The sequence below is a fragment of the Canis lupus genome, chromosome 20 (genome assembly GCF_011100685.1).
Source record: "Canis lupus familiaris isolate Mischka breed German Shepherd chromosome 20, alternate assembly UU_Cfam_GSD_1.0, whole genome shotgun sequence".
In the NCBI taxonomy this organism is placed as follows: Eukaryota; Metazoa; Chordata; class Mammalia; order Carnivora; family Canidae; genus Canis; species Canis lupus.
In genome coordinates this window covers 55,249,754-55,262,031 of record NC_049241.1, presented here as the reverse complement: position 1 = coordinate 55,262,031, position 12,278 = coordinate 55,249,754, and the positions used below count along the sequence as shown (strand labels likewise).

General features: G+C 55.3%; 1 protein-coding gene across 5 annotated transcripts in view; it reads left to right on the top strand.

The window, feature by feature from the left end:
- Window positions 1–8,930, top strand: part of UHRF1 (ubiquitin like with PHD and ring finger domains 1) — a 32,104-nt gene extending 23,174 nt beyond the window's left edge. For all 5 annotated transcript variants that reach the window (XM_038567699.1, XM_038567700.1, XM_038567696.1 and 2 more), the window contains 6 exons: window positions 238–400; window positions 477–614; window positions 2,349–2,493; window positions 2,571–2,725; window positions 4,509–4,613; window positions 7,421–8,930. In XM_038567699.1, the coding sequence (XP_038423627.1) occupies window positions 238–400; window positions 477–614; window positions 2,349–2,493; window positions 2,571–2,725; window positions 4,509–4,613; window positions 7,421–7,567 (853 nt within the window). In that variant the 3' untranslated portion in view covers window positions 7,568–8,930. The remainder of the gene's footprint in view (window positions 1–237; window positions 401–476; window positions 615–2,348; window positions 2,494–2,570; window positions 2,726–4,508; window positions 4,614–7,420) is intronic.
- Window positions 8,931–12,278: the final 3,348 nt, after the last annotated feature.

The following is a 12,278-nucleotide window of genomic DNA, read 5'->3' as shown; positions in this document are numbered from 1 at the left end:
TGTGCTGCCCCTCCCATGCCCCTGCCCGCACCACCCTTTCCTTATGAGGACACCCGTTACTGTTTTGGGGGCCACGCTGGTCCTTTTTGATGGCCTCTGAACTTGACTCCATCTGTCGTCACCCTCATTTCAAAGAAGGTCACAGTTGCAGGTTCTAGGGGTGAGCGTATGACCATCTCCTCTGGTGGGGGGACATTATCTAACCCACCCCTCGTGGGGCCCCGCTTCTGCCCCCAGGGCGCTGGCTCTGAACTGCAGCGCCCCCATCAACGACCGCAAGGGGGCCGAGGCCAAAGACTGGCGATCCGGGAAGCCCGTGCGGGTGGTGAGGAACGTGAAGGGTCGCAAGCATAGCAAATACGCCCCGGCCGAAGGCAACCGATACGACGGCATCTACAAGGTGAGTGGCCCTCCCTGCACCTGCCAGGCCCCCTCCAGCCCTGGACGTTGCTGACCTTGCTCACACCTCCCCACAGGTCGTGAGGTACTGGCCAGAGAAGGGGAAATCGGGTTTCCTGGTGTGGCGCTACCTCCTGCGGAGGGACGACACGGAACCTGGCCCCTGGACCAAGGAAGGGAAGGACCGGATCAAGAAGCTGGGGCTGACCATGCAGGTACGTCCAGGCTCGGCCTGCCGCTTGCCGCCCTGGAGCTCAGCTCTGGACTCCTTGGGCCTGTATGGTGCCTAATGCTGCCCAGCCCAGCCCCGGAGCTGCCCAGCTTTGAGTCTTGTCTTCCTGGCTGGTCAGTGGGGATCGTGGCAGAGCCGGCCACAGGGAGCTTTGCGCAGCGAGTGCCTGGCCGGCTGGAGCCTGCCTTTCGGCCGGAAGCCCTCTCAGCTTTCTGTTTACTTAATGATTTGCAGGCACCAAGCTGCTGGCACCTCGCTGGCTGTATCATTTGGGTTCTTTAGCCAGTAGATCTTGGGGCAGGGGGCAGGTAGGCAGGTAGTGGTTGTGTCTTTGCATTCGTAGTTTGAGGGTGGAGGGCCAGACTTCCTTGTGAGAGTTGTGCTCAGGGAGGAGTTCATGCAGAATCTGTGTGGAATCCGGGTTCTTCCTTTTTGCTAGGCTCCACGCCTCCTCCAAGCATGCAAACCCACAAAACCGGTGGGATGTGGGGAGGAATGCTCCCTCCGAGCCCTCACTCACCTCCTCACAGCAGCTGGGTCTCCCATCTCCTGATCCCATCACCCAGGGTTTACCCGGTGCGCGGCGCGCCTTTTCTGCACCATAATTATGGTGTTTCTGTTCATTATGGCGAGTCTCTTTACAGCTGATAACTCAGTGTGGGACTATTTAAGGAATCTTAATTGCTACTGAGAATCAGATAGCGCCTCCCCCCGGGGGTCACAAAGAGTTGTCTTTTGAACATGATGTTTGTACCATGGAGAATTTCAGAAGCAAAGGAACCGGGGAGAAAAATAGCCAAGGGACGGGAGCACCAGCGTTTGCTGAGAGTATTTGTGACTTCACGCTTGTGTTGCTGAAGAAGCCTGACGGTTTCTAGGTGACACATGGGGAAATCCCGCATGATTGGAGTTGCCTTAGAGCTGGGGTTATAACCCAGTAATGCTTGCTAGACCCTGGAGGAGCCCCAGACTCCTCAACATGAGGTTGGCAAGCAAAGTCCTTGGGGCCACTTTCTTGTACTCCGGGGGTGCCTGGGTGGCTCAGTCGGTTAAGTGTCTGCCTTCAGCTCAGGGCGTGATCCAGGGTCCTAGGATCGAGTCCCACATCCAGCTCCCTGCTCAGGGGGAGCCTGCTTCTCCTTTGCCTTTGCCCCTCCCCCTGCTTGTGTTCCCTCTCTCTCTCTCTCTCTCTTTCTCCTTCCCTTTCCCTCTCTCTCTCTGTCAAATAAATACAATGTTAAAGACATGAAGTTCTCTGGAGGCCCAGCCACGCCCATTCATTCCCTTCTGGGCTCTGCCGGCCTTTGGGCTCCAGCGGAGCTCTGAAGCTGGAGACACTGCTGCCAGCCCCTGGTGGGAAGGGTTTGCCTACCTCTGAATTAATGAGGATAATAATCAGCTCCTCTTACTTGCTAGATCTGATGCTAAGCACTTTCTGTGCATTCCCATGTTTACTGCTTCGCCTCTGCCCTATAGGGTGCATGTTGCGCCCTCAACCCGTTTATTCCTGGTAAGTCTGGCAATTAGAGATTGGCCAGAGGCTCCCTAGAGGCTGTCGGGAGCAGGAGTCCCGAGACCCTGAGGCTACCTCGGGGCTGGGGAGGGAGTGTCAACAACGTGAGGGGTGTGGGGGGAGGGTGGGCAGGGCGTCGGGTGACACAGGCCCTGGTCCCTGGCCCCTCTGTGCTCTTCACGGCCCAACTCCACCCTCTTGCAGTATCCGGAAGGCTACCTGGAGGCCCGGGCCAGAAAGGAGAAGGAGAAGGAGAACAGCAAGAGAGAGGCCGAGGAGGAGGAGGGGGAGGAGGAAGAGGAGGGCTTCACGTCCCCCAGGAAGGGCAAGCGCAAGAGCAAGTCCAGAGGTGGGTGTCTCTGCAGCAGCAGCCATGTGTGTGCGCTCGCCGCCCGCCCACTCTTACGCACCGCTCCGTCCCGGCAGGTGGCAAGGGCGGTGCTGGGTCCCCAGGAGGGACACCTAAGAAAAGCAAAGTGGAGCCCTACAGCCTCACGGCCCAGCAGAGCAGCCTCATCAAGGAGGACGAGAGCAACACTAAGCTGTGGAGCGAGATCCTCAAGTCGCTCAAAGATGGGCCGGTGAGTGCCCCCCCGCCAACCTCCACCCCACCCATCCTGGGCGACCTCTCCTCTCATCTTCATTTGTGCAGCAAAATAGAAACAGTTCACCACCTTAACCATCTCTAGGTGCACAGTTCAGGGCACCGAGCATGCTCACCCTGGTGTGCACCCTCCCCCACCACCATCTCCAGAACCTTCTGTCTCCCCACATGGAGACCTGTCCCCAGGAAGCACTGACCTCCCACCCACCCCCTGCCCCAGCCCTGGCTCCCCCCACCTCCTCTCTGTCTCTGTGGATGGGCCTCCTCTGGGGACCTCCTGGGAGTGGGGTCATGCAGGAGGCGTCCTTCTGGGTCTGGGTCCCCTCCCTGAGCCCAGTGTCCTCGGGGCCTGTCCATGTGGTAGCAGGTGTCAGGGTCCCTTTCTTCCTAAGGCTGGATCGTTCGTATTCCAGCGTGTGAACGGACCACACTGGGTGTGTCCATTCACCTGTAGGGACACTGGCTTGCTTGCCCCTCTGCCTGCTGTGACCTTGCTGCTAGGCGCACGGGGTGTGAATGTGCCAGCTTGCCCCCTCGTGTACCATCCCAGGCACGGGACTGCTGGATCCTAAGGTCCATCTGTGTTCAGCTTTCTGAGGAACTGCCAAAGCAGGCCTATTTTCGGTCTTCCTGCCCTGAGTGAGATGAGTGACAGGGATGGGTCACCATAAGTGAACAGCTCGGTCCTCTGGCCACTGCCATACCTGGCGGGAACGGGCTCTGAGTCCGATACATACCCTTGGAGTCTGCCTGTCGCCTCTGTTGTCCGCTCCTGGCCCTGGTCCTCGGGTCTCGGGGCCTCAGCCCTCGCGGTTCCCTCAGCCTGGAGTACCTGCCCCCACGGTGCTCCCACACGAGTCCCCTGCAGCACCCGTGACAAATGACCACCGACTTGGTGGCTCAAAACAACGTGAAATTCTGGAGGGCAGGAGCCCAAAGTGGGTATTTGGGGGCTAAGCACAGGCATGGGCAGGGCTGGTTCTTTCCAGAGGCTCCAGGACAAAAAGGTTCCCTACGCTTTCCAGTTTCAGGAGGTGGCAACATCCTTGGCCCCAGGCTCAGTGGCCACGTGGCCTTCTCTGGGGGTCAGACCTCCCTCTGTCCTCTTCACACAGGGGCCCTTGTGATGAAGTGAGCCACCAGAGTGACTTAGGATATAGCCCCATCTCAGGGTCCTGAATCCCACCTGCAAAGTCCCTTTACCCCATGAGGTGTCCTGCACGAGTCCCGGAATTCAGATGTGGCATCCGGGGGCCCGAGCCCCAGCCGGCCACGTGCCCTCCAGGTTGCCTTCTCCATGGAGTGCTGATCGCCGGTCTTCCAGGGCTCTGCCCGCCCCGTCCCCTGCTGTCCTCCCCCAGGACCGCCGTGATGTTCTGTCCCTGTCCGGCTCCTCTTTGGTCTCCCCCACTGGCCTCCACACTCTATGTTGGCAACTTCTGTTTTACCCTCCGAGGGGCCCTGACGCCCAGGCAGCGTGCAGCCAGGACCAGTTTGGCACCAGTTTACTGAGGGGCTGAGATGCCCGCCTGAGGAGCTGCCGAGGAACGCGCCTTTGCCTCCAGGCTGGGCGTGCTCTGGGCCTCCGCTCTCATGGTCCTGCTGGTCCCTGGTCCCACTCGGTGTGACCCTGGGCGTGGCCTGGCCTCCGGGCTTCTATGTTCTTGTCTTAGAGCTGCCTCTGGGCCCTGGGTGGGGGGCACCATTCGGACACTGTCGGGGAGGGGGTGTCTGTACCGTGCTCACTCGCTCTCCTCCAGTTCCAGAAGTTCCTGAGTAAGGTGGAGGAGGCGTTCCAGTGCATCTGCTGCCAGGAGCTGGTGTATCGCCCCATCACGACCGTGTGCCAGCATAACGTGTGCAAGGTGAGCAGGGTGGCCGCGGGGCCCGGGTGGAGGGTGCTCAGAGGGACATTGTGACCACCGTTGCCCTATACCTGCCACCCCCTCTGGCTTGGCTTCTGTGTGCTCCTGGGTCCCAGGCCTCCCAGGGCCCGCTCGTCCTCGTCCAGGTGGCCCTCTAGCCTTTATCGCGGGCTCCCATCACCCCCTCCCGTGCTCCTCACACTCGCGTGTCCCCTCCATGCTGTAGAGTAAAACAGTACCTGTGCCACCCTGCGCACCTCCTCGTGACCTTGAGCCACGCTGGTCCTCTGCCTCAGGAGTGTTGTCTAGTTGTTCCTTCCCTGGAATGTTCTCCCCCAGCCTCCTTTCGGGCTGGGGGTCCAGGGCTGGAGAGGATAGGGTGACAGTTCTGGCCCAAGGTCTGGTTATAACAGATGGTGACTGAGCATGATGTGGACTGGGATGGAGAGTATGAGGTGCTGGGCTCTTAGAGGAGCAGGAGGGAGGGCTTCCTAGAAGTGGCATCTCGGGAAGGGAGAATGCCCTGTGTGGAAGCCTGGACAGGCAGGTCGGACCAGCTGGGGCCTGTAGGGAACGAGGGCTGGGAGGTGAGCCTGGAGGGTGGTTGGTCTTAGGGCTGGACTGGAAGAGAGATGTGGGGCGGGGGGCCAGTGTGGGGGGAGGTGGGGTGGCCAGGGTCTCCTCTGCAGCTGCGCTGACGCTGGGGTGGGCCGTTCTCTGCGGGGGCGTCCCGGGCAGCATCCCTGGCCCCATACCCTCCGTGCCAGGAGCACCCCCCAGTCGTGATGGCCACAGAGGTCCCCGACACCACCCCGAGTGCCCTGGAGGCAGCGTCGCTCGGTTGGGTGCACTGGCATGTGGGGATGGTTTTGTTTTTGTTATTGTTTTTTTGTAGCGTCTTGTAGTTCGAGTGGGTCGGTAGGAACTTATGGGCAGTGCAGGCAGGCAGCTGTGGAAGGGACTGTCCCGGCCTCCTGCCCACTCTTGCTCTCTGAGTCACTGGCCCCCTTTCCTGCCTTGGGCCCATTTTGGTCCAGGCTCCTGTGTCAGCTGTCATACCAGGGGAGGGACTCAGGGACCACCAAGCAGTGTGGAGGGTCCCCCCTTCACTTTTCTGTCCATGAGCTGTGCCGTGTGGCCCCATTAGTCCCTTCGGTGGTGTGGCCTGGGAAAGCCACGCAGGCCCTCTGAGCCTCTGTCGCCTTGGTGCCAAGGGACGGAGCGACACCTTCCCTGCCAGCTTGTGTGCCATGGTGGCCTGGGCCGGTGGGACTTGGCGGGTCAGGCCGCAGAAATGGAGTCGGCTGTGGGGAGTGCAACACCGAGCCTCTCGGCAGAGCCAGTGTGGGTGCTGTGGACGCGGGGGCTGCTGGCCGCTGGTACTGTAGGAACCCCAGCCTCCGAGTGGTCCTAGGGAGACCGCTTTGCCTGCTTGTCCCAGCAGCTGATTTTCTTCTTCTATTAAATAATTTTATTGTAGTAAAATAGACCCAACATAAAAATTTCTATCTTAACCACTTAGAGTGCACAGCTCAGGGCACGAAGCACACTCACCCCACCATGTAGCCCCCCTCCCCCGTCTCCAGAATCTTCCATCTCCCCACACGAGACCCTGTCCCTGGGAAGCATGGACCCCCCCCCCCGCCCCACCCCTGGCTCCCACCATCTCCTGTTGTCTCTGTGGACAGGCCTCCTCTGGGAGGTGGGGTCATGCAGGACGTGTCCTTCTGGGTCTGGCTTCTCTCCCTGAGCCTGGTGTCCTCAGGGTCCATCCACGTGGTGGCAGGTGGCAGGATATCACCCCCCCTTTTTTTTAAGTGGCTCGATTCCCAGCGTGGAGCCCAAGGCAGGGCTTGAACTCACAACCCTGAGATAGAGACCTGAGCTGAGACCAAGAGTCGGATGTGAAGCGGCTGAGCCACCCAGGCACCCCTCCTCCTTTCTCTCTAAGGCTGGATAATCTTCCGGCATGCAGTTGGACCTTGCGGCGTCTCCATCTCTGGCTGTTGTGGGTAATGCCACAGCCCAGAACCTGACTTTTCAACGCTGAATCATAGTTGTTTTGGACAGAAGGAACTGCCCTGGGTCTCTGGCATCAAGGTTGTAGGCTTTATTGAAAAAAGAATTGAGTGTTTACAAATGGAAGCTGAAGCCACAGCCTGTGCCTAGAAGTGGACGTGCGGTGGCTTCAGCAGGCGTGTCCCCGTGGTGACCTCTACCCCTTCACCCAGCTCCCTGACCCCATCCTTCAGGTGTGTGTGCACCTGTGTGCCCAGTCCGGCCGGGCAGGCAGCGTCCTCCCTGTGTCTCCGAGCGGGAAGCTGGCTCTCCAGGGCACGTCCACCTTGTAGCTCTGTTCCTGCCTGGCGTTCCTCTCCAGCTGTCACTTGGTTGAGGATTGTCTGGCTCAGGGCCAGAGATCCTGCCTTCCTTTCATCCTTCCTTCATTCTCATCGGTGCATATTTATTGAACACGTATTCTGTGTTGGTGCGGGTGCTGTTTGAAGACAAGTAGGGTTCAGATCTTCTGATGCTCCAGGGTCATCGGGGAAGGGTCCTCTGAGGAGGTGACTAGAGCCGAGGCATGAATGGCAGGACTGTCAGGTGGCACGAGTTGCAAGTGCCACGGCCTGGAGGCCAGGGTGAGCTTGGAGTCTTTGAGGAGCCCCAGGGAGGCCAGCCTAGAGGCAGAAAGTGAGACCGAGGGTCAGGAGGGGCCTCTGGACCCTGTGAGAAGTCGGTTACTGTTGCTCACTCCACACGGGGGGCCGCGGGGACACTGCCTCTCACTCTACCCTCTCTTGCAGGACTGCCTGGACAGATCCTTCCGGGCTCAGGTGTTCAGCTGCCCGGCCTGCCGCTACGACCTGGGCCGGAGTTATGCCATGCAGGTGAACCAGCCGCTGCAGGCCATCCTCAACCAGCTCTTCCCCGGCTACGGCAGCGGGCGGTGATCCTCAAGCACTTCTCGCCGGCAGTTTTTAAAAAAACGTGTCTTGGGGGTCTCTGCCCCCTATTTGGTTTTTAGTGGGCTTAACTTAAACATGTAGTTTTTCCTCCACTCCCTAAAAAGCCTTGTCTTCCTGGTTTTGTTTTGTGTTTTTTTTTTTTTTTTTAACCTATAAATTTTCAGGAGTTTGTATTACGGCTCAAAGAAAGAGAAAGTTGGACTTCTCAGTGTTTTTATTTTGGTTTTTAAAAAAATACCAAGCCTGCAGTTGATCAGCAAAAAAACAAACAAAAAAATCTTTTCTGAAGATGGAATGAAAAATGCCTTGGCGCGAAGGCTGCTTGTGTCCCCAGCGCCAAGTTCCCACGAGTTCCCGCCGCCGAACAAGAAGGCGCCCGGCCGCCTAGAACAATCTCTTCAAGGTGTGTGGCTTCGGCCCCCCGAAGTGGAACCTGGGCGCATCTCCCTGACGGCATCCTGCCGCCTACAAGCCAGTGGCCGGGGTGTCCCTGGCCCCGCCATCGCCCGCCGGGAAGGTGGCGAGAAGAGGGGCCGTCCTGGCCGGCGGTGTGGACTCCTGTCCCGAAGCCATGCACCCCCCCCTCCCCCCGTGCGCTTCCGTGTTGCACCCCTGCACGCAGAGCCCTCTGCCCAGGTGACGGAGGGGGGAACCACTGCGGCCGCTGGACTGCCCTGCGCGGGGCCGGACGTGCGGCCAAGGGCCAGCCCACCCGCAGCACCGCGGAAGCACATGTTCAAAGCCATGTTCAAGTGCCTTGGGGTCTTTCTTCTGTTGTAAACACGGGGCTCTCTTTTAGCACTGAATTGTTGAAAACGCCAGCCAGGTTCTGAAACTGGGGTTAGCCAGTTCTTCCCGATACCGGGTGAGTGTTTGGGGGTGATTTCATTTCTGTGGATCCTTTCAATTGAATGGTCAGCTCACCAACTGAGAATTATAAGAGGGAATTTTTTGGGTTATTTTTTTTTAAGTACTTTTTTTAAATGAATTTTTTTTGTAGTTATTGTATATGTACCAAGAAAGCTATAACTTAGGGTTTGGTTGTGTTTTTGTTTCATGTTTTTTTTTTTTTCTCCTTCGGTTTTGTATTTTTTGGAATGATTTGTTAATTTTTCTAACTTTACCAAAGTTTGCAGCTTTTACCTCAATAGAACAGGAATATTTTAAATCACATAACTGCAGACAAACTGGAGAGATACTGTTTTAAAGTTTTTCTTTTCTCCTTCTTATTAGATTTGTTAATGTATTAGGAAGAAACCACGAAATCCCGTGTAGGCTTTTTCTAAAAAGTTCAATATTCTTTGTCCAGATTTTTAGATTCTCAGAATAAATGCCTTTTACAGATGCATTGGGGCTGTGTCTTCTCCTGTTCACGAGTTGTTCTTGAGGCGCTCTGTGCCTCTTCACCGGAGCCTGGGGACACGGAGCTGGCAAGTGGCATCATTCCCGCTCAGGGGACAGGACAGGGTCGAAGACGGAGTGGTGCGCTGTGGGTCTAAGTGCCACTCAGGAGGTGTCAGGCTTTGACTTTTACACAGTCCCCAAACCCGAGCCCAGGGGCATATCCAGCCCTCCAGCTTGGAACCGCGTGTCCCATAACACTCAGCAAGGTGAGTGGCACTGTCCCCACTTACTAGTGAGGAAAGAGCCATGCCCTCCATTAGGAGAGGGGCCTGAGTCAGCAACCAGAAGTCACGTGACCCTGAAGAGGCCTTGGGAAATTTGGGCACCAATGTGGGTCCTGATGACCTGAAATGCTGTCTCTAGCTGAAGTCGGAGGCCGAGGAAGGGGCAGGTGTCGACTGCAGGGAAGGAGCAGCTCCACGCTGCAGAGGCATTATTCACACCGACCTCTTCCCTGCACCTTTTATTGATGATCAAGGAGTGATGTGGGCAGATCTGACTTGATAACGAAAAAGTTCTGTCTCTCTTGGTCCTTAAAAGTGTGCCAAGTGTGCCCTTGAAAGCACGCTGGGTGGGGGGTGGGGCTGCTTCGTGGGGCTGACGAGCATGTTCTAGGTTGGCTGATGGCCGCACACATCTGGGGATGTACCGAAATCCTTCGAGTTGTTTGCTTCTTGAATGGGTCAGTTGTACGGCAGATGAGTTCCATCTCAAATGTCAAGTGTGACCATGAAATAGAAGTAGGAGCGACCCCCAGCTATGAGGAGCAGAGGAAATGCCGGGACTGTCCCCAGGCGGGCGCTGCTCCCAGGGGCAGAAGTCACAGAGGTGGGCTCCTTGTTGACACTGATGGCTTTTTAGATGTTTCACTCGTTTTGAAAGTTAAGGACAATGCCACTGTTAAAAATGAGCAAAATCCAGAAAAATGTATCGAATTGCTATGCAGAAAAAAATCACAACATCAGGCATGTTGCTTTCCTGGTCGGGTTGGATTTGGTTTGGTTTTTATTGTTATGTAACCGCTTCATTGAAATACACTTCACATTGCCCTGAAGTTCATCCATTTAAAACATTAAATGATTTTTAGTACATTCAGGATTGGGCAACCATCACTTCTAGTTCAAGAACATTTTCATCACCCTAAGGAGAAATCCTGTTCCCATCAGCAGTCTTTCCCCAGCCCTCTGGCCCCCACGGGGCCCCTTTGTCCACGGACGAACCTGTCCTGGATGTGTCACACATGTGGATTCACACACTGTGGGCCTTCTGTGTCCAGTTTCCTCCCTGAGCATCCTGGGCTCAGTCTTCACAGGGTAACTAACGTGTTGTACTCCTTTTATTTTTTTATTTATTTTATTTTAAAAAATATTTTTATTTATTCATAGAGACACAGAGGCAGAGACACAGGCAGAGGGAGAAGCAGGCTCCATGCAGGGAACCCGATGTGGGACTTGATCCCGGGTCTCCAGGATCACACCCTGGGCTGCAGGCGGTGCTAAACCGCTGTGCCATCGGGGCCGCCCTGTTGTACCCCTTTTATTTTTTTTTATTGTATTTTTTTTAATTTTTATTTATTTATGATAGAGAGAGAGAAAGAGAGAGGCAGAGACATAGGCAGAGGGAGAAGCAGGCTCCATGCACCGGAAGCCCGATGTGGGATTCGATCCCGGGTCTCCAGGATCGCGCCCTGGGCCAAAGGCAGGCGCCAAACCGCTGCGCCACCCAGGGATCCCGTGTTGTACCCCTTTTAAAGACTGAATAGTATTCCATTATATGAATCAGCCACCTTTTTAAATCCATCTGGTTGGTGGATTTAAAAACTTATTTTTAGATTTTAATTTATTCATGAGGCAGAGACCTAGGCAGAGGGAGAAGCATACTCCCTACAGGAAGCCTGATATGGAACTTGATCCCAGTACCCTGGGGTCGCAGGCTGGCAGACGCTCAACCACTGAGCCACCCAGGCGTTCCCATCTGGTTGACTTGTATTTTTTATTTTTATTTTTTAAAGATTTTTAAATTTTATTTATTCATGATAGACACACACACACACACACAGAGAGAGAGAGAGAGAGAGAGAGAGAGAGAGAGAGAGAGAGAGGCAGAGACACAGGAGGAGGGAGAAGCAGGCTTCATGCTGGGGACTCGATCCCGGGACTCCAGGATCGTGCCCTGGGCCAAAGGCAGGTGCTAAACCGCTGACCCATCCAGGGATCCCCGACTTTTTTTTTTTTTTAATTTTTATTTATTTATGATAGTCACACACACACAGAGAGAGAGACATAGGCAGAGGGAGAAGCAGGCTCCATGCACCGGGAGCCCGACGTGGGATTCGATCCCAGGTCTCCAGGATCGCGCCCTGGGCCAAAGGCAGGCGCCAAACTGCTGCGCCACCCAGGGATCCCCCGACTTTTTTTTAAAGATTTTATTTATTCATGAGAGACAGAGGCAGGGACACAGGCAGAGGGAGAAACAGGCTCCATGCAGGAAGTCCGATATGGGACTTGATCATGGGTCCCCAGGATCACACTCTGGGCCGAAAGTGGCGCTAAACCGCTGAGCCACCTGGGCTGCCCAACCTGGTTGACTTTTTAATGTAAAGCTTCCTCCTCCTTTTCCTCCAGGTTATAAAATTTGTTCATGAGCCCCTGAGAACATTGGGAAACTGAGTGTGTGGCCAAAAAGTGAAAAGACCTGACGTTGCCTGCCAGAGGGTTGACACTGTCAGGCTCTATTTACGCTGGTACCACGGTGCTCGGCCTCAACAGACCCCTCTAGTGTAGTTTTGACTCCCAGCCATTTTGCAGTTGAGACCCAGCGAGGTTAAGTGGCTTACCCAAGGACATGGCAAAGCCAGGGCACATATATGTGTGTATATAAATTTAAACACAAAGTGAGGATGGCGCTATATATACTGCGTTGTGCTGGTTTTCTATTCATTTCAGTTCATTTATCAAGTTACCACTTTGTCTGGCACCTCAGTAAACAAACATGTGAGCTGTGGTTTGGTGTGTGCATATTTGTATTTTTATGTTCAAAAATATGAAACCTAAGGGGATGCCTGGGTGGCTCAGTGGTTGAGTGTCTGCCTTTGGCTCAGGGCATGATCCTGGGGTCCGGGATAGAGTCCCACATCGGGCCCCTTGCAGGGAGCCTGCTTCTTTCTCTGCCTCTTCTCTGTGTCTCTCATGAATAAATAAAAAAAATATTTTTAAAAAGCAAAAAACAAAAATGTGAAACCTATACGTATGTCTAGGGATAATGTACTTGAAATGAAATGTTAGAATTCCTC